This window comes from Thermobia domestica, chromosome 3 (assembly GCF_964235325.1).
Source record: "Thermobia domestica chromosome 3, izTheDome1.hap1.1, whole genome shotgun sequence".
NCBI classification, from domain to species: Eukaryota; Metazoa; Arthropoda; class Insecta; order Zygentoma; family Lepismatidae; genus Thermobia; species Thermobia domestica.
The window spans coordinates 35,663,651-35,690,879 of NC_137456.1; the positions used below are offsets into that span (position 1 = coordinate 35,663,651).

The window sequence follows — 27,229 nt, forward strand, 5'->3', positions numbered from 1 at the left end:
CAAACCAAAGTTTCAAACAAAAAATTCAAAAACTTTTTAAACGTTAAAACAAAACTGAATTCAGCAAAGATTTGAAACTCATCAACCAATCAGATTGCACGAAAGATAGTGATCAACCAATCAGATTGCAGGAAAGATAGTGATCAGCCAATCAAATTGCATCAACAATAACTTTGTCAGTGTTGTAGCATGTATTCCCTTAAGACTATGAGTCATAAGATTCAATAAGGTTAGCTATCAGATTTCTAAAACTCAAGGTCAATCACGTGGTACAACGTCTTGCTTACGTTTATATTTGGCTGTAATAATCAATACCAATGACGCATTCTCAAATTATCCTACAAAGTTTCAATGTACCAATGTCCTGGACTCCTAATCCCATCATAGGTCAATAACTGATCACGTGATCACAATGATTTACCCAAAGAACATTTACCAATTATTGATATGACAATAAGAAATGTACCCCCTCCCAAAATTTAAGATTGGTACACAAATACACCTGTGTCTTATGAAAAAAGTAATAAATCCTGTACTTATTCAATAATAAAGCCGGTCAATAACATTTAAATTTTGAATATTTGGCCATAAGAGGAACACCAATGGGTCCTAGAAAACGTTTACCGAATTTTATTTGATAATTCCCAAATTTAAAAGGGAACATAAACATATAAAGGTAATAAACCATATAACGTGCTAAATAGGTGTCAATAACCTCCGAAATTCGATTTTTGGTAGTTCTTTACCCATGAAAGGGAACGATGTGGACCATCCAAATTTATAGTGGTACATATTGAAGTCCTGTACTATGATACCAAATGCTTATATTAAAACAATTTCTAAAACCGAGTGGATGAGCCAAGATACCCCTCCCAAATTTTTCAAGGGGTGCGTCAATGTACCCATGTCTTATGATAGGAAATGAACCCATATACATGACCATATAACCATATAAGGTAATAGAACCCCATCAAAGGGAAGAAATTGGGCCAAAAACCAAACGCATGGTACAACATATTGCTTATGTTTATATTTTAGTAATTTTTACCCATGAAAGGGAACAAGATGGACCACCCAAATTTATCATGATACATGTTGAGGTCATGTACTATGATACCGAATGCTTAAATTGGAAAATTTCCAAAATTTAAGGGGATATGGAATGGACCCCTATACATTATCATATAACCATATAAGGTAATAGGACCTCATCCAAGGGGATAAATTGAGCCAAAACCAAACACGTGGTTGTACTAAAATTTGGCAATTTCGTACCCATCAAAGGAAACGTGGTGAAACACCCAAATTTATAGTAATATATATTAGGGTTCTATACTATAATACCAAACATGTAAAAAGGGGCAATTTCCAAAATTAAAGGGGTGGGCCAAAGTACCCCTCCCAAATTTTTAAAGGAGTGCACAAATGTACCTATGTCTTATGATCGGGAATAGACCCCTATACATAACCATATAACCATATAAGGTAATAGAACCTCATCCAAGAGGATAAATTGGGCCAAAAGACCAAACACGTGGTACAACGTATTGCTTACGTTTATAATTTGACAATTTTGTACCCCTAGAAGGAAACGAGGTGGACCATCCAAATTTATCATAATACATGTTAGGATCCGGTACTATAATACCAAATGTTTAAATTGGGCAATTTCCAAAATTTAAGGGGTGGGCCAAAGTACCCCTCCCAAATTTTTAAAGGAGTGCACAAATATACCCATATCTTATGAAAGGTAATGGACCCCTATACATGACCATGTAACTATATAGGATAATAACACATCATCAAAGGGAATAAAATCGACCAAAAACCAAACACGTGGTATAACGTATTGCTTACGTTTATATTTTGGCAATTTTGTACCCCTAGAAGGGAATGAGGTGGACCGCCCAAATTTATCAAGATACATATTAGGGTCCTGTGCTATAATACCCAATGTTTAAATTGGTCAATTTCCAAAATTTAAGGGGTGGGCCAAAGTACCCCTCCCAAATTTTTAAAGGAGTGCACAAATATACCCATATCTTATGAAAGGTAATGGACCCCTATACGTGACCATATAACTAAATAGGATAATAACACCTCATCAAAGGGATAAAATCGACCAAAAACCAAACACGTGGTATAACGTATTGCTTACGTTTATATTTTGGCAATTTTGTACCCCTAGAAGGGAATGAGGTGGACCGCCCAAATTTATCACGATACATATTATGGTCCTGTGCTATAATACCCAATGTTTAAATTGGTCAATTTCCAAAATTTAAGGGGTGGGCTAAGGTACCCCTCCCAAATTTTTAAAGGAGTGCACAAATATACCCATATCTTATGAAAGGTAATGGACCCCTGTATACGCCCATATAACTATATAAGGTAATAACACCTCATCCAAGGGGATAATTAGGTCAAAAAACCCCGAAATTTCAATTTTTGGCAATTTTTTACCCATGAAAGGGAACGACATAGACACCCAATACTGATAGAGGTACATACTATGGTCCTAGGCTACCATACCAAATTTTTAGATTTGGCAATTTCCAAAATTTAAGGGGGGGTGGTCCTCTGTACCCCTGCTAAAATTTAGAGGGTGGGCCATCCAAAAATTTAAAGGGGTGCACAAATGTACCTATGTCTTATGAAAGGAATGGACCCCTATACATGACGATATAATCATGTAAGGTAATAGGACCTCATCCAAGGAGATAAATTAGGTCGAAAACCAAACACGTGGTACAACGTATTGCTTACGTTTATATTTTGGCAATTTTGTACCCCTAGAAGGGAATGAGGTGGACCACCCAAATTTATCATGATACATATTAGGGTCCTGTACTATAATACCCAATGTTGAAAGTGGTCAATTTCCAAAATTTGAGGGGTGGGCCATGGTACCCCTCCCAAATTTTTCAAGGGGTGCATTAATATACCCATGTCTTATGAAAGATAATGAACCCCTGTATACGCCCATATGACTATATAAGGTAATAACACCTCATCCAAGGGGATAAATTAGGTCAAAAACCCCCGAAATTTGAATTTTTGGCAATTTTTTACCCATGAAAGGGAACGACATAGACACCCAATACGGATAGAGGTACATACTATGGTCCTACCCTACCATACCAAATTTTTAGATTTGGCAATTTCCGAAATTTAAGCGGGGTGGTCCTATGTACCCCTGCCAAAATTTAGGGGGTGGGCCAAGGTACTCCTGCCAAAATTTAGAGGGGGTGGTCCTAGGTACCCCTAGGTCATTGACCCCGGGCCAAGGTCATTGACCTTTGACCTTTGAGCCATTAAGCCATACGGGGACCACTACTACTATGCATCTTTTGCTCTCTATCCACAATACAAATTGCAGTCTACTTTCAGCGAAGATTTGCTAAATAGTTACATAGCAAAGGGAAATTGATTTGCATAATCTCAAATTTAAAGGCTCTTGCTCCCCGGCTAAAAATTATTTTAGAGAATTGAAATTTTCTATGGTAAAGTACTACGATATGGTGCAACTTTTGCCCCCTATCCAAATTCGAATTTCGAAAAAAAAATTTCGCTCCACCCTAATGCCTAGTTTCATCTTTTTGGTTTGGAAGATATTTAATTTTCGACATATATATTAAGTCCTCCACCCTCTTAGGATACGAATTTTAATGAAGCTAACATGGTTAAAACCTGGCTTCAGCCACGTGCTAACTATGTTCTAAAATTCTCAGTCATTTTTCTTGAGATGAGACGGAAGTGGAATTTTCTAGAACGCTGGGTTGCGTGTCTACTTGGATTTTATATTAAATGTCATCTTCATAACATGAGAGATTTTTAAGATACTGTATTTTTAGCTAATGTTTTAGACCTTGACCCTCTCTCCCTTAGCATACGCATTTCAGTGAAAGTGACATGATGATACCATGCTCTAGAATAGTTCTAAATATGTTCAATAATTCTCCTCGAACATTCTATGATGATGAGGCAGCGAACGCCAATTTGAATGTTGAGAAATAAATAATTTAATTCCTCCTTCCTTCTGCTTAAAAGGAGAATTTCGAAAACTCTGAAATAGGTATTCCATTCTTTTTAGTTCAAAGTTTATATACCAAGTTTCACATTTCGAATTTAAGCGAATTTCACATTTCATGACATTTTCTGAATAAATAGTGGCACATTTTAATATTGTAGAAATCCTCTCTTTTCTCCATCTTTAAGAGGGGAATTTCCGGAAACATACGTTCAATTACTTTTAGTTAAGAAGTCAAAGCCAAATTTCACATCTCAAACGTAAGCAAATGCAGAAATTTTAATAGGTAGACGCTATCCTCCATCCTCCTCTTAGGACAGAATTTTCGGAAAAACTGAACATGTTATGGTTTGTTTTTAATTGAGTTTAATTTTGAAATTGCACGTGTTCAATATAAAGAAGTTTTACATTTATCATTTTCTAAAAATAAATGAAATAAAATACACTTGAAAAATTATTGTTATACGAATTCCTCCTTCCTTGTTTAGGTGCGGAATTTTCAGAAACTGTGAGAAACATGTTCAGTTGTTTTTGATGGTTAGTTTATATGCCTAGTTTCATCTTCCTTCAGGGATTAGCAAGATACACTATCCTTTAAAAAAGCTATTTACGCCCCTAAGGATACATATTTCCAAAAATCCTTCCTTATCCCTTGCTTTCGTCAAAAAGAGTATTCTTGCTAATTATAGTATTATGGCTTGGTCGATAATGAGTAACTAACTTATACTGTCTTATATACAGTATAGATTATTAATATTATTGTTATTATTTCACTGCTCTGCATGCATTCTGATGTTTTCAAACGAATGACATTTTCTGAAATGGACTTTTACACTGATTTCAAATATGTAATCACTTTATTTCTATCACGTCAGGTTTTTGAGAATTCAACATATTCAGAAATCAAGGTTTAGTGGAAAAACTACTTATGTCCATGGGAAAAACTAGTAGTAAATATAAAGATATTCTAGTAATTGCTAGAAGATTGACATTAATTTTGTTATTTGTAAGTCCTATGATGTCTTGACTTTCATCCCGGACAATTTTCTCTTGGTATAGGCAAAGAAAACATGAGACTATTTCTTTCTTTCTTTCTTTCTTTTTTTTTTTTTTTTTTTTTGAACATGGATCAAATGGTTACTGTTGTGACATACCAGGACTTATAAAATGGGTTGGTGTGACTTACAATGCTTCTGATCGGAGACATTTTGTCGATTCATCGAAATCAAGTTGAAAGGTTTCCTATTTAACAACGGCATTATCCTTGGGTCTATTCCTGTTGCATATTATATTCATATGAAAGAGACATAAGAAAATGTTAAGTGTTTGCTACATTGTGTGAACTACAAACAACGCCAATGGCTTTCGTGTGGCGATTTTAAAGTTATAGGCCTCATGCTGGGACTTCAATCACGCTACACCAAACATTCTTGTTATGTCTGCGAATGGGACAGTCGTGCAAAGGGTGAATATTAGGTTAGGAAAGAATGGATAATCCAGAAATGCTCTGTCACCTGGAGTGAAGAATGTTGAACGTGAATCACTCGTGGAGAGTTCAAAAATTTTACTCCCTCTCCTACATGTAAAGTTAGGCATCATCACACAGTTAGTTCGTGCTCTAAATAAGGTCTTAAGTTTTGCATAACATATGCAAGGCATTTAGTACTGTGAGCTTCGAAAAACTCACAGCTGTATATTTACTGGTCCACAGATAAGAACACTTATCAACTATCCACGTTTTCAGAATCCCATGACCCAAATGGAGAACAAAACATGACAAAGCCTCAGCAATTATGAAGAACTTCGTGGGTAATACAAGACTCTGTGATCAAGAACTTATTGTAGAAAAGTTGCTGCAAGATCTTAGAAATCTTAGGTGTAATATGAGTGTCTAACTACAATTTTATATGCACATTTCGAAAATTTCCCACACAATATGTTTATAGTGAAGAACACGGAGAACGCTTTTACCAGGATTTACAGGATATTGAAAAATGTATGAAGGTGGTTGGACCATTAATATGATGGCCAAATATCGTTTGCTGCTGAAAAGGGAGAACACAGGCGTTGTAACTCCTCGAAAATTGACAAAACGAAGGAAATTATTTCGAAGTAGTAGGCTTTTGTATGATTAAGTGTACATATTTGAGTAAATTTTGAAATTTGTTTGGATATCTGTGTGTTTAGTTACTGTTGTCATTTTGAAACCATTGTATGTACATGAAAAATATATATTATGTATTATGTATTATAATGTATTTTGTACGTGTTGATATAAACATACATCCCCATTTCCAGGGAAACGTGACGTGATGGGGAAAAATTGATGTTATATTCGTAATCACCGGCCTAAAATTATAAGAAAACGCCACTCAAACCAAAATCATTTCTTTCATATTGCAGAGCGATATTTCAATTTTTGTTACTATTACTGATGATTTGAGAATACAATGCTGCAACTAAAATTGCATAACGGTCAAAGACATGCGCAAATGATGTGGGCGTGAAGTATGTAGTGTTTAAAAATGTGGGTGCTTGTTAAAAAGGTTGGAACCATTGCCCTGTAGGATCCCAAAACTTTAATTTAGAAAATACAGCGTCTTGTACCATTTCCTACTTTATAACAATACAACGAATAATCTATAAGAACATTGTAATTCTGCTAAATTACCTACCTGAACAGTACTAAATGGTCACTGAAGGCTAACAAGAAATGGCGCCTCCACACAACTAGATTCGCTTCTTCTTTAGTTAACTAATCATTAAGCATAATACCGAAGAAACGTTATAGAAAAATGAAACTGTAGAAAAATTGAACCTTTCCTCTAGCAGTTAAAAGTATAGCAGAACCTGGATACAATAATAATAATAATAATAATAATGACCACAATAGCTGCTGCGACTAAGTTACTGCGCACGATAGCTCTTAAAGAAAAGCAAATTTTCATTTATTTATCTATTTATTTCTTGCAAACTATGGGTAGAGTATTTATTTAGGAGCAGCTTGTTAATTGAAGTGATCCATAAACCGGAAGTGGTAGAAATAAACCATTTCCAAGTTTTAACGTTGACCACTATAAAACAAAAACGGTTTTCGGCATTTGAGCATTCCAAGAATACCTTTTATCTCCTTTTGTTACCAACCAAAAGTCGTAGAAATAAACCATTTCCATTGTTACGTTGAACACTATAGAGCAAAATCGATAATAGCGACGAGCGATTTTCTGTAATGGTAAATCATTTCGATTGGATCTGGCAAGAAATTACCGAGAAATAAATTACCACACGCAAATCAAGCCCAAAAATTGGCCAAGCTCGGCCAGCAAATATAGCAATCTTAATTAGGTTGAGGGCTGCTCACCACCAAATTTGGTTCCGATTCGGAAAATAGTTATAAAGAAAATGCTTCTGGCTAACTAAGTTATCGAGAAATAAAGTATGAAATGCAACCCGTGTTCACCCTGTTCTTGGCCGAGTTTGACCACAGAATATACCAGTACTTATTCCTTAGGAAATGGGGTAGTAGCTCACAAAATTTAGAAAAGATTCGGCCAGTATTTAATTTAAAAATAAACTCTAGTAAAAACCGTAAAGAAGATGACGTAATATGTTCTAAATTAATACGTATACCGGAATTTGTATCATATTTCTTTCACTTCTGGTATTAATAGTGAGATTACTGTCGAGATGGAATATACTCTTGGAATACTAATTAAATAACGTAAAATCCTTTCTAGCTCTCAATTTATAACCGGAAGTGATTGATATCTGCCACTTCAGCTTTTAGTATAAAGGTTAGAGTTGAGATAGAACATATTCTTGGGACACTAAATGATTTTAGCAAACCGCTTCTCCTTATATATTATCTTTTCTAATCTATTGCGATCAACACTAAAACCGGAAGTAGTTGGGTTTTGCTACTTCCGGTTTGGTGTTTAAGAGAGATAATATCTTACCTGTTCCCACAACGTTAAATTGATTCCATAAATCTGCTTCTCTATATGGCTTATAGTTTATGTAAATTAAATTGAAACCGGAAGTTATAGGTTATTTCTAAACTTTCTTTTCACTAGGGTGTTAAGCACGAAGATGAAAGTTACTCCTGGAACGCTTTATCGATTGCCGAAAACTGCTTCTTACTATCTATTTTCGTTTTCGCTCAATAGTGATCAACGTTAAAACCGGAAGTGGTTCATTTTTTACCACTTCCGGTTTTACTAGAGTGTTAGGGTGAAGATAGAGGTTGTCCTTGAAACGCTATATAGATCACTGGAAACTGCTTCTTACTATCTATTACAGTTTTTGCTGTATAGTAATCAACGTTGAAACCGGAAATGGCGCAAGTCTATTACTTCCAGTTTTACTAGCTTGTTAAAAGTGAAGATGAAGGTTGTTTTATTGATTGCCGAAAACATCTTCTCGTTATCTATTATCGTTTTTGCTCTATAGTAATGAATGCTAAAACCGGAAATGGCTCATTTCTACCATTTGCAGTTCTACTAGAATGTTAAGTATAAGATAAGAGATTTCCTTGAAACGTATAATGATTTGCTGAGAACAGCTTTTCGCTATCCATTACCGTTTCTGTTTTATATTGATCAACGTTAAAACCTGAAATTACTCATTTCTACCATTTTGTTTGTCGAATCACCTCTATTAATGAACTTCAAGAAAATCATACTATATACCTATTGCAAAAAACAATTAGAAAATTCGCTTTCAAATGTTATCGTTCGAAGTAACGGACGTATATATGTACACTCACGTCCAAAATGATTGTCGCATATGTCTAACTGTCTTCTTGTAAGAATATAATTTGTTAATAATTATAAAGGATACTCTTAATACTGATACTATGTGTACAATCGGAAAATACATATTTGTGGTAAATATGTATTATAAATAATTATAAATGCGAAAATTAGAATGAGTAAAACAAAATGTTGCTAAGTGGACAAGAAAATTTAATTTTCTTTTTAATTTCCTTATTTACTGCTTTATTGACATGAAATTTTCCACATATATGTCCTTGCCAATTACACACACTAACATTATAAGAAATACCGGGCAAATTCATTATCAAATTATATACTTACAACAACATATTTATAGACATGCGACAATAATTTTGGACTTACCTACTAACATTACGATATTCTAAGTTAGATTACGTGATCCTAATAATAAAAACATCTTAAAGAGGATCATGTTATATTTTCTGAAGTGGTTTGGGAACCAGAAGTTCTAGTATATTTATTTCACTTCCAATTTGAGTAGAGTGATTACTGCCAAGATGGAATATACTCTTGGAGCACTTAATGAATTACCTAAAAAAAAAAACCTTCTCGCTATCCATTCTATAACGCTCAATGTTATAACCGGAAGCGATTGATTTCTGCCACTTCAAGTTTTAGTAGAAAGATTAGAGTGGAGATAGAGTGGAGTGGATTGTTGGGACACTTAATTGATTTCAGAAAACATCTTTTCGCTATTTAGTATCGTTTAAATCTGTTGTGATCAACACTAAAATGGAAAGTAGTTGAGTTTTGCTACTTCCGATTTGATTATAAGTTTAAAAGAGAAGACAATGGTAAATTCCCACAATGGTAAATTCATTCTTAAAACATCTTCTTCTTATCTCACTATGTAGATTAATTTTATGGCCAGTCGTGCTATGATTATCACAAGTCAGCTCCTTATCAAAATGAAAAACCTTTGTGTTCCATTGTGAAATGTCCCCTCTGTTTCAAAATTTATGTAGTGAAAGAAGAATGATATCACGTATGTGGAGAAACGTATTGCAATATTTGCTATACGACAGTACCACCTAAACATAAATGTTATATGAAAGTGAATGAAAAAGAAGAAAATGAAAAAGCCAACGAAAAAAATATGGAGAAGAAAGCTATGATTGTATTATATGATATTGAATGTACACAAGATACGAAAATATAAGAGGATGACGTAAACATATATGAGCTATACCTAATGTCTTGGTTACTCAGAATGTATGTAACCGTTGTTATGAAGACAACGACATAAAAGATAATTGTATTGTTTGTGGAAAACCAGAAAATATATTTGAAGAAAATGTAACAGAAAACTTTCTAAACATTTACAAAAACGACGTCCAAACATTAAATCAGTAACATGCATTGCACACAACTCGAAGGGTTATAATGCACATTAACACGTCGTTACACGCACCCGCGGCAAATTGCCGCAGTTTTGCAAAAACACCTGCACTTTCCTTATTCTAAGACAATAGGGGCGGAGGAGCCAAGTTATCCCCTATCCACCCCACCTCCACCTGACACTGACCGGTTTTGCCAGTCACGCGCATGGTTCGGGGGTTGAAGGGTGTGTATTGGTCACCGTGAGCAAATTGCTAACGGCGCGTGTAACCGCGTAAAGATTGTTGTGAGCAGGCTGCTAACAGGCGTGTTCTAGTGTTAAGTGTTGTATTTTAAGGGCCGTTTGCTCATTCTTTAAACGTATTGTTTGAAGAGCAGAACAACAGGTAGCACTAGTATCGTACAAAGCTGCAAAGAACAAGTATATTGTATTACTTTCCACATGGCACGAGGACGATGAGTTTGGTGAAAGTACAGGTGATGCATGCAAACCATCAATTACCTTCTACAACAAAAACAAATGTGGTGTAGATGTCAGTGACGCCATGCAAAAAGAGTATAGCGTATCGAGTGTATCAGATTGCTGGCCACTAACAATGTTTTTCTTTGAATTGAATGTTGGTGGAATAAATTCGTTTGTTATTTGGAAAGCCAACAACATGGGAGATAACGAATTCAACAAGCCTGCAAGAAAAGACTTCTTGAAATCACTTGGCCGACAGCTTATTTTGGATCATGCGCAAAGAAGAATAGCTGCAAACTATCCAATCGCAAGGTCAATAAAGGATCGGCTAGTTGAAATATTCCAACTTCAGCCAACTAGACAAGAACCTCAAGCAGCATCTGATCAGCTAGGTCACAATAGAGTTTGCGGTATCTGACCTCGTAGAAAGAACAGAAAAATTACTGTCTTATGCATCAACTGCAACACTCCGAAATGCAAGAAACATAAGACAATCATGTACAAACTGCACCGAGGGTGGCCAAGGACCAGCTGCAAACTATAAGAACGGAGAAGGTCACATGTAAATATACGTTCTAAATTTCACTGGACAAGTTTCATAACGTCACTGTTCTAGTACATCAATGATGTTTTTGTACTTTTTTGTATTGGTAATAATAAAACATGTGTCAATATGACGGAGAAAATTTCCTATAGCTCAAATAGCTGATGCGGCAATTTGCTCACAGCGCGTGTTCTGGCGTTACTTTGTGAATCAAAGAGTGCAGCAATATGCTAACGTGGCGTGTTCTCGTGTAGTAATAGAAAATTCAAAAACTGTGAAAACATAACAAAAATTTTCTCAAAATCTTTAGGTTAATCTTTTTTAGGTTCTGAAAGTGTCTATAATAAGCTAAGAAGCCAAAATTTCATAGAATAAATTTCTCACTCTCAATAAAAATGTACAAATACTGAAATTAACTATCAAAACTTGCGTGAGCAAATTGCCGTCATGGCGTGTCCTCACGTTACAATTGGGGGGCGTGTACTGACGTGTTAAAACCATAGTTGAGAAGATGAATTGGACTCCAGAAGTGATGAATGGGGCGAAAGTTCTATCTCTTAAAGTAGGGAACGTAACCTTCATTGATTCTCTAAGTTTTCTTCCTATGCCCTTAAGTAAATTAAGTGGTGCGTTTGGTCTTCAATCCAGCAAAGGATACTTTCCGCACTTTTTCAATCAACATGAGAACCAATCATATGAAGGCACACTTGCAGATATTAGGTATAATGGAGCATATACTATGAACGTAAATGAAAATCGCAAGTTTCTGCAATGGTATACTGACCATCAAAGCGGCACCTTTAAAATGAAAGAAGAACTCATCAAGCATTGTGTATAGGATGTTGAAGTTGTACTCCAAGCATGTATTCCCTTTATGAATACCTTTGATTCTGAAATGAATGTAAATCCTTACTTGAATGCATTACAATCGCTAGTGCATGTATTTTGGTGTATCGAAGAAATTTCTTAAAGTAAAACAGGATTTTTATCATACCAAAGAACGGGTATCGATGGAGAGACGTACAAAAATTGAAGAAGTACAATGGACAGCTTGGGAAGAAAAAACAAGAAACATCCAAATTACCAATGCTGCACGTAGTAGGAAAAAACGGGTTGCATGAATGAAAGTAGATGGTGAATGGACAGATACCAATACGGGAAGAATGCACGTATGGGATTATGAAGGATATTGGACACATGTCTGTATTTTCTGTTACCCTAACGACAGACATAAACCCAAATATAACAATGCTATACATACTATGTAATTTCGATATGAAGGAATAAAGAAGATTAAAAAATTAAAAGATTTTTGCTGTGAAGAGCACGAAAGATGGAGCTGTGAATTTAAAAGAAACGATTAGCAGGAAAGAAGAGATGAATAAGTATGCTAGTAGTCACCCCTACACAAAGAAAAAAACGTTGATTCCTCGTGACGCTTTTTGTGGAGGACGTGAGAATGCCATTGTTTGTTTCCTAAAGCACAAGTCTGAAAAATAAACTATCTGTTACAAGGATGTTATCAGTCTATATCCTTATATTTGTAAGACTAAGTAATTCTGAATTCGTCATCCCACTATCTATCTGCGTGTTCAGTCAAATATTCATAGCATTGATGAAGTAGAAGAATTGGTTAAGCTAAGTATTTTACCTCCAAAAAATCTCTTCCACCCAGTTTTACCTTAGAAATCAAATGATAGATTGATGTTTCCAATTTGCCGTAGATGTTGTGATGAATTAACCTAGACACATTGAAATCACAACGATGAAGACCGAGTTCTACATGGTACATGAGTAGCAGATGAAGTAAGGAAAGCAATAGAAAAGGACACAAAATAATAGATATTCATGAAATTTGGGAATATGATGTTGTTCAATATGATGAAGAAACAAAAAGTGGCGGTTTATTTCAGAGTACAAAAACACCTTCCTGAAAGCAAAAACGGAAACTAGTGGATGTCCATCATGGTGTGAAACAGATGAGTTAAAGGACAAATACATTCAGCAATTTTATGAAAAGGAAGGAATACTTCTAGATGTAAAGAAAATTAAACATAATCCAGCACTTAGGAGTTTAGCTAAATTTATGCTAAATTTATTTTGGGGAACTTTGTTCAACGTGAGAACATGGGCCATGTAAGCATTATTAATGACCCCAAGGAATTTTATGAGAATTTAACATCTCATGATATAGACCCACATCAAATATTCCCAGTAAATGATCGCATGATACATGTATATTGGCAATACACAGATAAAGTTCCGGTTTCACTATCATCAGTAAACGTTGTCATAGCCGCATACACAACAGCAAAGCAATATCAGAATTGTACAAAGATTTAGAACAACTATAAGAAAGAGTATTGTATTTTGATAATGATTCAGTAATTTATACACAAAAACCTGGTGAAAGTACTATTCCAACTGGTGACTTCTTATGTGACTCTATGTGTGACCTATATTTCAGAATATGTTTTGGTTGGACCCAAGAGCTATGGGTTACGAATTTTTGATCCCAGTACAAAGAAGGAGTTTCAAGTATCCAAGATACGGGGCTTTTCATTAAACTATGAATCTTTCAAACACCAAAATTTTGATGTAATGAAGAAAATGATAGTAGATAATGCAAAGGAGGCAGAAGAAGAAGAAGAATCTTGTCCCACTGAAGTAAAAATTACAAAAGGGAAAAAAGTTTCCGCAGGAAATATCATACCATGCTCAGCATGCCCGAAACAAAAGTTTATAAGGTAAATTATATGAGACAACGTAGAATTCCAAATTCATATGATGCTCTTCCATATGGATGCACTTCTTCCAACAAAAGAAGAGAAATGTAATACGGTAGTTTATAAATATACCCATGAAGAGAGAATTATCATACTTTTTAACATGGATACGACGTGAAAACATTCCTTTTCTTGTTTTGTTGCCGGACCAAGTGGATGTGAAAAAACTTCTTTTGTAATACGATTCCTGTCTAATTTATCTTGTATGATTAATACATCGTTTCGTCATATTTATTAGTACTATGCAGAATGGTAGAATGCATACAGAAAAATTTCGGCGAAAGTTCAATTTATTGACGGATTGCCTCGAACAAAAGACTTTTTACCTGAAACTGGACCTAAAAATTTATTATTGATGATCATATGTGTGAAGTGACCCGCAATATAGATGATTTCTTTATAAAGGGTTCTCATCGTAGAAATCTTAGTGTACTATTTATTACACACAACATATTTCATCAGGGAAAAGGAAGCAGAGACATGAGCTTGAATTGTTCTTATCTTGTATTATTTAAAAATCCAAGAGATAGATAACAAATTAAACATATGAGTTATCAACTAACTCCTGAAAATCCTAAATTTCTTCAAGAAAGTTTCGACGTGACAAAGTTACTATATCGATATTTATTTATTGATTTAAAACAGGATACTCAAGATGAACTTCGTTTTCGAACAAATATCTTTCCTGATGATATTTAGCATTGTGTTCATGTTCCAACGAAATAGAAGAAGAAGAAGATATGTTTATAATGCTAGTTTTAAACTGTGATTGTTTATTCTGTTAACATGTCTCCAAGAGTAAAACACAGAGATCTTCGTACGCAGAGCAAAGCAAATCCTAAATTACGTAAAGCTATAGTGGCAAATGCAAAAAGACTCTTCAGCAATTCGTAGTATTTGTGAATGTTGTTATAGTGTATAAAAGGGAATGCGCCTCTTACAAAGACACAGAAAGCAAGATTAAAGCGATACAAGAGGACGCTTTGATATCTTGTGAAGAAAGGAAACTCCATCGAATAGAAGAAGAAGCATTTGTTAGTGCAGCAGCTGGCTGGACTCCTACTGGCATTTTTAGCTCCTATTTTAAGTGGTGCATTGTCAAGTTTACTATTCCGTTAGTGCAATGGAACACGCAAAGATGATGATTTTAGTTCCACCTGAAGTTCTTAATCGTATACAAACACTATCATCATCATCATGATCATCAGCCCTGGAGAAACGTTAATCTAGTTTGGATCAAGAAATGCAATAGATTTTATATTTATCATCGCTTAGTGATGAAGAAAAGTAGAATCAATATAATAATATTCTTCAAAAATATTTATATTTAATACGAAAACAAGAAGTGCCTGTGACACTTTCGATTACGTCAACTAAATCAGAGAAGCCTGAAGTAGAAAAAGAAGTATTGTTCTCTATACCCAAAATGTTTCGTAAACGAGCTGAATTACTTCTACATAGAATGAAACATGACGATAATATCACGTGGGGTAATAAAGGAACTGTTTACATCAAAGGTTATAAGCTAGAAGGATCTCACATTGTAGATTTAATTTCAGATGTGTCGCGACCACGGAAACACACAAATCCACCTGCATGGGAGAAATTTTGTAATTATTTATCTTCTAGTAACACACCTAAGGAACTTATTGGAAAATGACAACGTTTGTCGTGTATTTTACGACGAACTAAAGCATTAACCGGAAGCATCATCGTCAAGGGAAAACATATTTGAAATCGTTTCCAGAAGACGACGAAAAAGTAGCAGAAGAAGAAGAACAAAATGTAAAAATATCATCCCCTATAAGGAAAAGGAAACGTACGTGTAAGCGTCCAGTATGTTCAAGATGGAAACCATAAACAAGCAGTTAAGAAACATTTACTACAACTCTTCACATCCTGCTTCGTTTCCAGCTGCCAAAAATTATGGATAGATACAAAGAAAATTCCTATATAATATATAAGAAAGTGGTTACTGAAGCAAACAACATATACGTTACAGAAACCAATATGTCGTCGTTTTAAAAGAAATTTATATATAGCGTATAACATTGATGATGAGTGGGAAAGTGATATTAATGATCTTCAATCTCTTCATAAATTTAATGATGGATATCGTTATAATATGTGATAGATGTGTTCAGTCGATATGCCTGGGCTGTACCACTAGAATCTAAAAGTAAAACTGATGTGTTAAAATCATTGAAAATTGTTTTCAAAGACAGAAAACTAATTACATTCCGAACAAATAAAGGAAGTGATTTTACTAATAAAACAATACAGAAGTACTTAGAGGACAAAAAATAAAACATATTACAACTAAAAATACTGATATAAAGGCTGGTATTGTAGAACGTTTTGACAGAACTCTAAACGAAAAAAAATGTGGAGGTATTTCACAAAGTATCAAACGTATAATCATTTAAATGTATAACCTCTTCTTGTAAATCATACAATGATGATGATCATTCAAGCATTAAGATGTCACTTTCAAATGTTTCTCAAAATAACCTATTAAAGTATGGTATAATCAGTTGATAATAAAAGAAAGAAGAAGAATCCAGATTTCTGAAATATCTAAGATTTGTGATATAGTACGAATTAGTAGAACTAAACGCACACTTTATAAAGGATACATACAAAACTGGACTTGGAAACTATTTAAAGTGAGGCAAATAATACCAAGAGATCCACCTGTTTATGAAATAGAATATTTAAACAAGAAACCACTGGATGGGTTTTTTTATAGAAAGGAATTATAACCTTTGACGCTATCAAAGACGTTTTCCATAGATAAAATCATACGTACAAGAAGAAAAGGAAGCAGAAAAGAATATATTGTTCATTGGAAAGGATATCCTTCTTTCGATTCCTGGAAACCTGCATCATCCGTAAAGACGATCGAGAAGTACAATGCAACCTGACGGTGATTTTTACGTTACGCTTGCCAGTAACAGTTCTATGGAATATTTTCCTGACAACACCTTAACATCATACACTACTAAACTTCATCAAAGAATGGAATTCCGTGGGAAGTGGCTATTGTTGAGATTCATTATATTCATTCAACATTAAATATTGATGAAGAAAATATATTTTTTATAAACCTGCAAAGAGTGATGAATGGAAATTTGTAACTATTCGTGAACGTTATTACACTGACATTTCAGAATTGACAAAGATAATTAATACGGACAACAGATTCACAAATTTACCTACTTCGTACATTCGTGACAGTGATACCTGTTTTATACGATGTCTTCATAAAGACGTAGATGTGGATTTGCATTATCACCAACTGATAGTGCGATGTTGGCATTTGATCCAAACGTTGATTTAAAGGATATGCAACAAGGGCAAAGAATTCCAAATTTACGTTTAGGACTTCCATTTACAATGCATGTATATTGTGATATAATTCAATTTGTATTTGTTGGAGATAGAGTAACACCATTATTACGTATCATAAATATGAATCCTGTGAATCCTACATTTGGAAGTAGTGTTATAGAAATTTTTAATCCTCCACATTATGTGCCTATAGAGAAAATGCATTTTGAAAAAATCAAAATAAATATAAGGGATAGTACAGGCCCTCCAGTGGCACTCACTTTCGGATCTGTATGCGTTAAACTACATTTCCGACCAGTGCGTCAACATCAACAAATATGAACAATCCACATTTACAATATTATCAGAAACAAGCTCTTTCTGGAACTGAAAACGTTTATGTTGGTTCACCTTATGAAGTTGGACATGGTATTGGAAGTTTCCTTAGAGGATTATTTCGTTCTGTCATGCCATTAGTAAAACAAGGAGCTAAAGCATTAGGAAATGAATTATTAAAATCCGGAGAAAATTTTATTAATGATGTCATCGTTGACAAAAAACAAACTATTAACGATTCCTTTCTTTAACGAATGTGTGAAGCGAAGTCCATCTTGCAAGATAAAGCTAAAAATAAACTGAAATCTATGATAGGATCTGGATATCAACGAAGGAAAAGAAGAATTACACGTCATTCCATATTTAACTCTTCCCCATTTCACATCATCAACCGCAAGAAAAAGAAGAAGGGCAAGAGGAAACGTACACACAAAACAAAGAAAAATCAGTCTTATAAGAAGAGGAAATTATCACACAATATCTTTGATTAATTCATCATGGCTTTCTTACATAATCAATCCTGCGAGTGTTTAAAATGTGAAATAGATATTCTACAAAACCAACGCAAACCAGTAAGGGAGAGGGGGATAAGAGTACGCAGCGTCTAAGAGTGCGCGACCGTGTTTCCGGGGAATTGGTAGCACTGATCGAGATATCGAATGCTTCACGTGATTGAGTGAGTCCCGCCAGTTGTATGGAAGTGTATTGAAATTGGTCGTCAGAAGGCACAGAAGAAAAACAGGTAAATATTTGTTTTGCATACATTTGATGTAAGTTTATGATTTTGGAACGTAAGCTTTTTTTCAATGTAGAATAATAATTACACCAGGGTTGTTATATCACAAATAACTGTAATGTCTGTTGTTAGTGCCAACACTTTGCTATGGAAGCAGCATAACATGGACTGTCACGTAGGGACGATTTCAGGAAGAAAGTGAGGTGCGGGTAAGAATCCGCATGCACGAGACGGGTAAGAGTCCGCATGCGTACTCTTGCCCACCACTCAATATGTTTCAGGTATATTGTCTCAGACTAAAAATTTGACTGTATTATTAAAAGTGATCAATTTCTGTTTTATTTTTCGAACTTACATGGAGTGATATTGCAACTACTAAATTAGGGGAGCGGTTTATGGCATTTAAAACTCTGCTGCTATTTTAGGGGGGCGCGGTGACTCAGTGGTAGAGCGTTCACCTCCGGTGCTTGGGGTCCCTGATTCGATCCCAGCTCGCGCCGTGTGGACTTTGTGGTGGACAAACACCGTGCTCATGGGTTTTCTCGGGGTTTTCCCGTTTCCTCCCACTTTCTTTATTCCACCATTTCACTCATCTCTCATCATCACCGTCTCCTTTAGCCTAAACGGCATAACCGTGGAACGTAAAACTTAAAAATTTCATTTCTGCTGCTATTTTATTGTTCGTTATCATCTTTGAGCTTTAAGACAATTAACAAGTAAGGTAACTTCGTTACAGGTATTAGAGAATGGGGAAGTATAAAAGAAAAACAGAACGGAAGCTTGTATAATATTTACCCAAGAACTATTGGAAGAGGCACATCAAAGAATAGAACAAGGAGAGTCGAAGAGAAAAGTCGCGAGAGATATTGGCACTAAGGAAAGCACTTTAAGGAAGAGATTGAAAGCTGTAAGTTGAAACTGAAAATACTTGATAACATCTCTGAAGAGTAACTTATATACGAGGGTAAATCTAAAGTTATCCGTACTTTCATTTCTTTAACGTAATATAAAATAGCACTTTTCCCATCGGTCCTCAATTTTTCATATCTCATTCGTTGCACATCCATGGGTGCATCACTTCCTACACGCCTATAGCATAACTACAAGGGTACCACATTGCAACATGAGAGCACAGAGGCCAGTGTCGCCAACGCAAAGAAAATTATGGCAAAAGTTCGGATATTTTTAGTTTTACGCTCGTAAATGTCAATGTTAACATCCCTTATTATCTACCTATATAAGTATAGTATAAAATACGAACTCTCGACCTTATTTTAAACATTCTATGATCAGTAAAATGTATTTCGAATAAACGTTGGTAAGACATACAACAAACCTCGGAGAAAAACGTTTGGGAGGCCAGTTCTCACATCGAAACGGGAAGAAAGTTCCTCTGACAATTTTTTGAAATGTGCATAATTATATCCTAAAAGTACCTTGTAACGCATTTATTGATGTTCAAACCACTGCTCTGATTGATCTAGTATTTATGATGTTTTGAAGACTAATTTGATTCTGTCTTAAGGTAAGTTGTTGTGATCCAAGCATTACAGCGAATCGTGACCAAATTGTTAGCTACAAGGGTTTCGCTGGAGACGGAGTTAGATGTCTCGGAAGCGCCATAAACACTCGTCTCTTGACAATAGTGGTTAAATGCCCACGACTGTATTTTAAGTTTATTACACCAATGATATATTACAGAGAAGAATCGTAAGGATAATATCAGGCATCATTCAACTATTGTAATATTTAGAGCCAATTATAATTATGTTCAGTTTCTATAGAAGTACGGTTTTCATAAGATAAAAGTACAAGACAAGTTAATTCAGATTAATTGCTTATATTTTGTGTTTCCATCGTTGTTTTTCCTCTGTTTAGGTTTACATTAAACGTAATTCATTTTCTGTTCTGTGTCGTTTCAGGGTACTATTCCGGATTCCTTGGGAAGATTCCGCTGGAAATGGAGAAAGAATTAGCGACGTATATTAGACAAATGGATGAAAGGTTTTATGGCTTAACTCGCAGGCAACTCATGGATTTAGCTTATGAATTCGCGGAAAGAAATGGTATTCATTCCAGATTTAATGCAACTAAGAAGAGAGCAGGAAAAGACTGGCTGCTGAGTTTCTGTAAGAGGCAAAATCTATACTTACGGACACCGGAACAATGTAGTACTGCCAGAGCTGTTGGATTCAACGAAGTCCAATGCAAAAGGTTCTTTGCCAATCTAGAGAGATGCTACAAAGACTCAGAGTTTCCACCAAACAGAATTTTTAATGTAGATGAGACGGGTATTTCGACTGTTCCTAACAAATTACCTAAAGTGTATTCGGGGAAGGGTAAACGCCATGTGAGCAAAGTTACATCTGCAGAGCGTGGTGAACTAGTGACATCCGTATGCTGTGTTAGTGCTTCGGGTATATATATCCCTCCTGGGTTAATATTTCCCCGTAAAAGAATGAACCCGGAATTGTTCTTTGGCGCCCCAACTGGAACTTTACAAATGGTGTCTGATAAAGGGCAAATGACAAGTGAGTTGTTTATAACGTGACTCGAACATTTTACTAACTACGTTAAGCCATCGCCAGACGACCCAGTTCTCCTAATTTTAGATAATCATGTATCTCATTGTTCTCTTGGTGCAGTACTGTTTTGTCGAGCTCATTATATTACTCTTCTATCGATTCCACCTCACGCGAGTCATAAAATGCAGCCACTGGACAAAGGATTTTTCAGCTCATTGAAGAATGCTTATGAGCAAGAAGTTGACAAGTGGCTAACATCTAATCCTGGAAAAGTGGTTACAGTAATGCAAGTTGCCAGGCTTTTCAACGCTGCATATACAAGAGTGGCGAATGTTTAGAAAGCAGAAAATGCCTTCTCTGCAACTGGCATCTACCCTTTCAATCCTGATATATTTTCCGATGAAGACTTCGCCCCATCAGAGGTAACAAAAATTACAGTCACGGATGATGATAACGCTACTGAGTGCGAGAATGTTCTACCTGTTCAGTATACGGATAAACATACCAATATGACTGACGAAATAATTCAATCATCGTCTCAGACCAGCAAGCAGTGTTCTGCATCGTCAAATTCTCCACAGCCCTCAACGTCTGGCAATGCTAACAGCTCTTCAAAGTCCATTTGCACAAAAGTGTCTCCACGTCAAAGTATTTTCGATGTGAGTCCATTACCAAGAGCTTCGATCACTAGGAAACGAAAATCTAGAGGGAAACAGTCTGAAATATTATCATCATCACCGTACAAGAACAAATTGCTGCAGAAGATAACAGAAAACAAAGCGAACACTACCAAGAAAAAGAAACATTTAGAAAAAGCAAGGTCAAAGCCCAACAAGACCCCAGAGGAAGAACAACTAGCAGTTCCAGGACCATCCTCAACCCAAGAGGACGAATTAAATGAAGCTGAAATAACCTTTTGTGTGGGATGTGGTGAATCATTTGATGATGACTGGGTTCAGTGTGGACAGTGCAAAGCATGGTGGCATGACGCTTGTTCGGGATACGAAGGACAGGGACCGTTCGTTTGTGATTATTGTTAATGCGTACTCTTACACATGTGTTTGCGCACTCTTAGACTCCTAGCAGTCTAAGAGTACGCATTGGACTTGTTTTGTTTATTTTGTTTTTTCTCAAACACACTATGTACCTTGGGTCTAGAAGTTGTATCGTTTTGTTGTCCAAGGATCAATGTTTCCATTCATGTATGAAACTTTCTTTTAGTTCTCAATATAATGTAGCTAGAGCGAAATTAAGCTTATGTGCGTACTCTTACCCCCCTCTCCCTTATATTGGATAGTCATGTTGCTACATATAAACCAACCAGTTCAGTAGCTGATAATGCACCTATAGAATTTGTCATCCCAGGAACAAGTAATGAATACATAGATCTACCGCATACACTTATTTGCATTGAAGCTCAAATCGTTAAGCCCGGTGTATAAGCATTTGGTGAAAGTGATAAAGCTCTGGCTCCTATTAGTGACTCTTTAAATTCTATGTTTAGTAAAGTGGAGGTGTATTTAAATAACAAACTGATTTCATTTCCATCGCATAATCATCCATATCGATCATACAATCGAAAAACTGTTAAGTTATGATGATTCTGCTAAAAATACTCATCTTCAATATGCATTGTGGTTTCAAGATACTGCTGGATATTTGGATGCAACATCTATAGGTAATAGAGGATTTCAACAACGTTAGGAATTAACAAAACGTTAGGAGTTCAAAATTCGACATGCTTGGACATCTTCGTTGTGATATTTTTAATTAAGATAAATTTTTAATCCAAGGAGTAGAATTGCGCCTCAAGTTATTTCCTGCAGAACCAAACTTTTCCCTCATCGCTAGTGATTCGTCTGTTGAGGCTAAAGTGAATATTTTAGACGCGGTTTACATATAAAAGATAGATGTTAGTCCTACAAGAAAACTAGCACATAACGAGCTTCTACAATCAATAACCGCCAAATAATCTCTCACAAGAGGGAAAATGAAGTTATTCGTCATTCCAAAAGATCTTTAATCAAAAACAATCGATAATTTATTTATGAGAGTATTACCAACTCGAGTGATTGTGGTGTTTACTTAAAATGTTGCCGATACAGGGACGATAAGTTCAAATCCATTTCATTTGAAACATTTTGACATCAATTTCTTCTTATTATACATTGATGGAAAACCTGTACCTTCAAAACCTTTGCAACCAAGTTTCGAGAAAAACCTCTATGTTTCTTCATGCCATACCTTATTCTGTGGATCAGGTATTCACTTTTCCAATCATGGTAACAATATTGCTCTCCTTGACTTTCCTCAAGGATACATTATCTTTGTTTTCGACGTTACACAAGATGAAGAAGCGAGCGCTGTACAGCATTGGAATCTTGCATGTCACGGCTGTGTTCGTTTGGAAGTACATTTTAAGAATCCTCCACCAGCACCTGTCTCATGCATCACATATGGCGAATTCTAATCTCTCTTAGAAGTGGATCTTCAGAGGAATAGCATCATGGATTTTTAAAGGTACGTTATTATTATTATTATTATTATTATTATTAATTTTTAAATACCATAACATATATGTACATGTTTGCATTTTTATATATGATGTCTCCTACACTAGATTTATTGCGTGCCCTTCATACAAATTCTTTATTTCACAATCATTTCATTGGTGTATATGCAACGAATGACTTACAAATGCATTTTCCACCACCTGCAGCTATCATCATGAATACAGATCCCGCTAATAAAATCGCCTGTGTGAAGTTGGCCCCCCAAAAGTTTGGGCTACACGAGATATTTATTGGGCCAGAAAGTACTTCATATGGACTGTTTGGGCTAGCAACTTTTAGCGTTTGGGCTACTCTGGAAACAAAGTTACAGCCTCACAAAGTTTGAGGGGCCAACTTCACGTTAGCCCCCCAAGTGTTTGGGCCAGATGAGATTTTTATTGGGCTGGGTAGTACTTCGTTTGGGCTGATTGGGTCAGTAACTTTTGGCGTTTGGGCTAATATAGTTTCCGAAATATGGGCTATTGAACTTTTTGAAAAGTGATTTTCCTGCTTCTTTTGTCGGGGCCAACTTCACTAATATGATATTTCTGACAAACATGTTTATTGGAATTTACACTACTTTGTGTCGACTAGCAATTTAGGAAGTTTCAAGATTTGAGCTATTTTCGAAACAGAATTAGAGCTTCACAAAGTTTGGGGGGCCAACTTCACATTAGCTCCCAAGTGATTGGGCCAGACGAAATTTTTATTGGGCTGGATAGTACTTCGTTTGGGCTGATTTGGTCAGCAACTTTTAGGGTTTGGGCGATTATAGTTTCCGAAATATGGGCTATTAAACTTTTTGAAAAGTGATTTTTCTGCTTCTTTTGTCGGGGCCAACTTCACTAATATGATATTTCTGACAAACATGTTTATTGGAATTTACAGTACTTTGTGTCGACTAGCAATTTAGGAAGTTTCAAGACTTGGGCTATTTTCGAAACACAATTAGAGCTTCACAAAGTTTGGGGGGCCAACTTCACATTAGCCCCCGTGATTGGACCAGACGAGATTTTTATTGGGCTGGATAGTACTTCGTTTGGGCTGATTGGGTCAGCAACTTTTAGCGTTTGGGCTATTATAGTTTCCGAAATATGGGCTATTAAACTTTTTGAAAAGTGATTTTCCTGCTTCTTTTGTCGAGGCCAACTTCACTAATATGATATTTCTGACAAACATGTTTATTGGAATTTACAGTACTTTGTGTCGACTAGCAATTTAGGAAGTTTCAAGATTTGGGCTATTTTCGAAACACAATTAGAGCTTCACAAAGTTTGGGAGGCAACTTCACATTATAGCCCCCAAGTGATTGGGCCAGACGAGATTTTTATTGGGCTGGATAGTACTTCGTTTGGGCTGATTGGGTCAGCAACTTTTAGCGTTTGGGCTATTATAGTTTCCGAAATATGGGCTATTAAACTTTTTGAAAAGTGATTTTCCTGCTTCTTTTGTCGAGGCCAACTTCACTAATATGATATTTCTGACAAACATGTTTATTGGAATTTACAGTACTTTGTGTCGACTAGCAATTTAGGAAGTTTCAAGATTTGGGCTATTTTCGAAACACAATTAGAGCTTCACAAAGTTTGGGAGGCAACTTCACATTATAGCCCCCAAGTGATTGGGCCAGACGAGATTTTTATTGGGCTGGATAGTACTTCGTTTGGGCTGATTGGGTCAGCAACTTTTAGCGTTTGGGCTATTATAGTTTCCGAAATATGGGCTATTAAACTTTTTGAAAAGTGATTTTCCTGCTTCTTTTGTCGAGGCCAACTTCACTAATATGATATTTCTGACAAACATGTTTATTGGAATTTACAGTACTTTGTGTCGACTAGCAATTTAGGAAGTTTCAAGATTTAGGCTGTCTTCGAAACAGAATTAGAGCTTCACAAAGTTTGGGGGGCCAACTTCACATTAGCCCCCAAGTGATTGGGCCAGACGAGATTTTTATTGGGCTGGATCAGCAACTTTTAGCGTTTGGGCTATTATAGTTTCCGAAATATGGGCTATTAAACTTTTTGAAAAGTGATTTTCCTGCTTCTTTTGTCGGGGCCAACTTCACTAATATGATATTTCTGACAAACATGTTTATTGGAATTTACAGTACTTTGTGTCGACTAGCAATTTAGTAAGTTTCAAGATTTGGGCTATTTTCGAAACAGAATTGGAGCTTCACAAAGTTTGGGGGGCCAACTTCACATTAGCCCCCAAGTGATTGGGCCAGACGAGATTTTTATTGGGCTGGATAGTACTTCGTTTGGGCTGATTGGGTCAGCAACTTTTAGCGTTTGGGCTATTATAGTTTTCGAAATATAGGCTATTAAACTTTTTGAAAAGTTATTTTCCTGCTTTTTTTGTCGGGGCCAACTTCACTAATATGATATTTCTGACAAACATGTTTGTTGGAATTTACAGTACTTTGTGTCGACTAGCAATTTAGGAAGTTTCAAGATTTGGGCTGTCTTCGAAACAGAATTAGAGCTTCACAAATTTGGGGGGCCAACTTCACATTAGCCCCCAAGTGATTGGGCCAGACGAGATTTTTATTGGGCTGGATCAGCAACTTTTAGCGTTTGGGCGATTATAGTTTCCGAAATATGGGCTATTAAACTTTTTGAAAAGTGATTTTCCTGCTTCTTTTGTCGGGGCCAACTTTACTAATATGATATTTCTGACAAACATGTTTATTGGAATTTACAGTACTTTGTGTCGACTAGCAATTTAGGAAGTTTCAAGATTTGGGCTATTTTCGAAACAGAATTGGAGCTTCACAAAGTTTGGGGGGCCAACTTCACATTAGCCCCCAAGTGATTGGGCCAGACGAGATTTTTATTGGGCTGGATAGTACTTCGTTCGGGCTGATTGGGTCAGCAATTTTTAGCGTTTGGGTTATTATAGTTTCCGAAATATGGGCTATTAAACTTTTTGAAAAGTGATTTTCCTGCTTCTTTTGTCGAGGCCAACTTCACTAATATGATATTTCTGACAAACATGTTTATTGGAATTTACAGTACTTTGTGTCGACTAGCAGTTTAGGAAGTTTCAAGATTTGGGGTGTTTTCGAAACAGAATTAGAGCTTCACAAAGTTTGGGGAGCCAACTTCACATTAGCCCCCAAGTGATTGGGCCAGACGAGATTTTTATTGGGCTGGATAGTACTTTGTTTGGGCAGATTGGGTCAGCAACTTTCAGCGTTTGGGCTATTATAGTTTTCGAAATATAGGCTATTAAACTTTTTGAAAAGTGATTTTCCTGCTTTTTTTGTCGGGGCCAACTTCACTAATATGATATTTCTGACAAACATGTTTATTGGAATTTACAGTACTTTGTGTCGACTAGCAATTTAGGAAGTTTCAAGATTTAGGCTGTCTTCGAAACAGAATTAGAGCTTCACAAAGTTTGGGGGGCTAACTTCACATTAGCCCCCAAGTGATTGGGCCAGACGAGATTTTTATTGGGCTGGATCAGCAACTTTTAGCGTTTGGGCTAATATAGTTTCCGAAATATGGGCTATTAAACTTTTTGAAAAGTGATTTTCCTGCTTCTTTTGTCGGGGCCAACTTCACTAATATGATATTTCTGACAAACATGTTTATTGGAATTTACAGTACTTTGTGTCGACTAGCAATTTAGTAAGTTTCAAGATTTGGGCTATTTTCGAAACAGAATTGGAGTTTCACAAAGTTTGGGGGGCCAACTTCACATTAGCCCCCAAGTGATTGGGCCAGACGAGATTTTTATTGGGCTGGATAGTACTTCGTTTGGGCTGATTGGGTCAGCAACTTTTAGC

At 35.8% G+C, this 27,229-nt stretch overlaps 1 protein-coding gene across 1 annotated transcript in view; it reads left to right on the forward strand.

Annotated features, from left to right (window-relative positions):
• LOC145680277 (uncharacterized) overlaps nt 1-22,151 on the forward strand; it is a 98,684-nt gene extending 76,533 nt beyond the window's left edge. The window contains exons 2-3 of the mRNA XM_081750631.1: nt 19,096-19,266; nt 20,282-22,151. Coding sequence (XP_081606757.1) covers nt 21,394-21,924 — 531 coding nt within the window. The 5' untranslated portion in view covers nt 19,096-19,266; nt 20,282-21,393 and the 3' untranslated portion in view covers nt 21,925-22,151. The remainder of the gene's footprint in view (nt 1-19,095; nt 19,267-20,281) is intronic.
• Nucleotides 22,152-27,229: the final 5,078 nt, after the last annotated feature.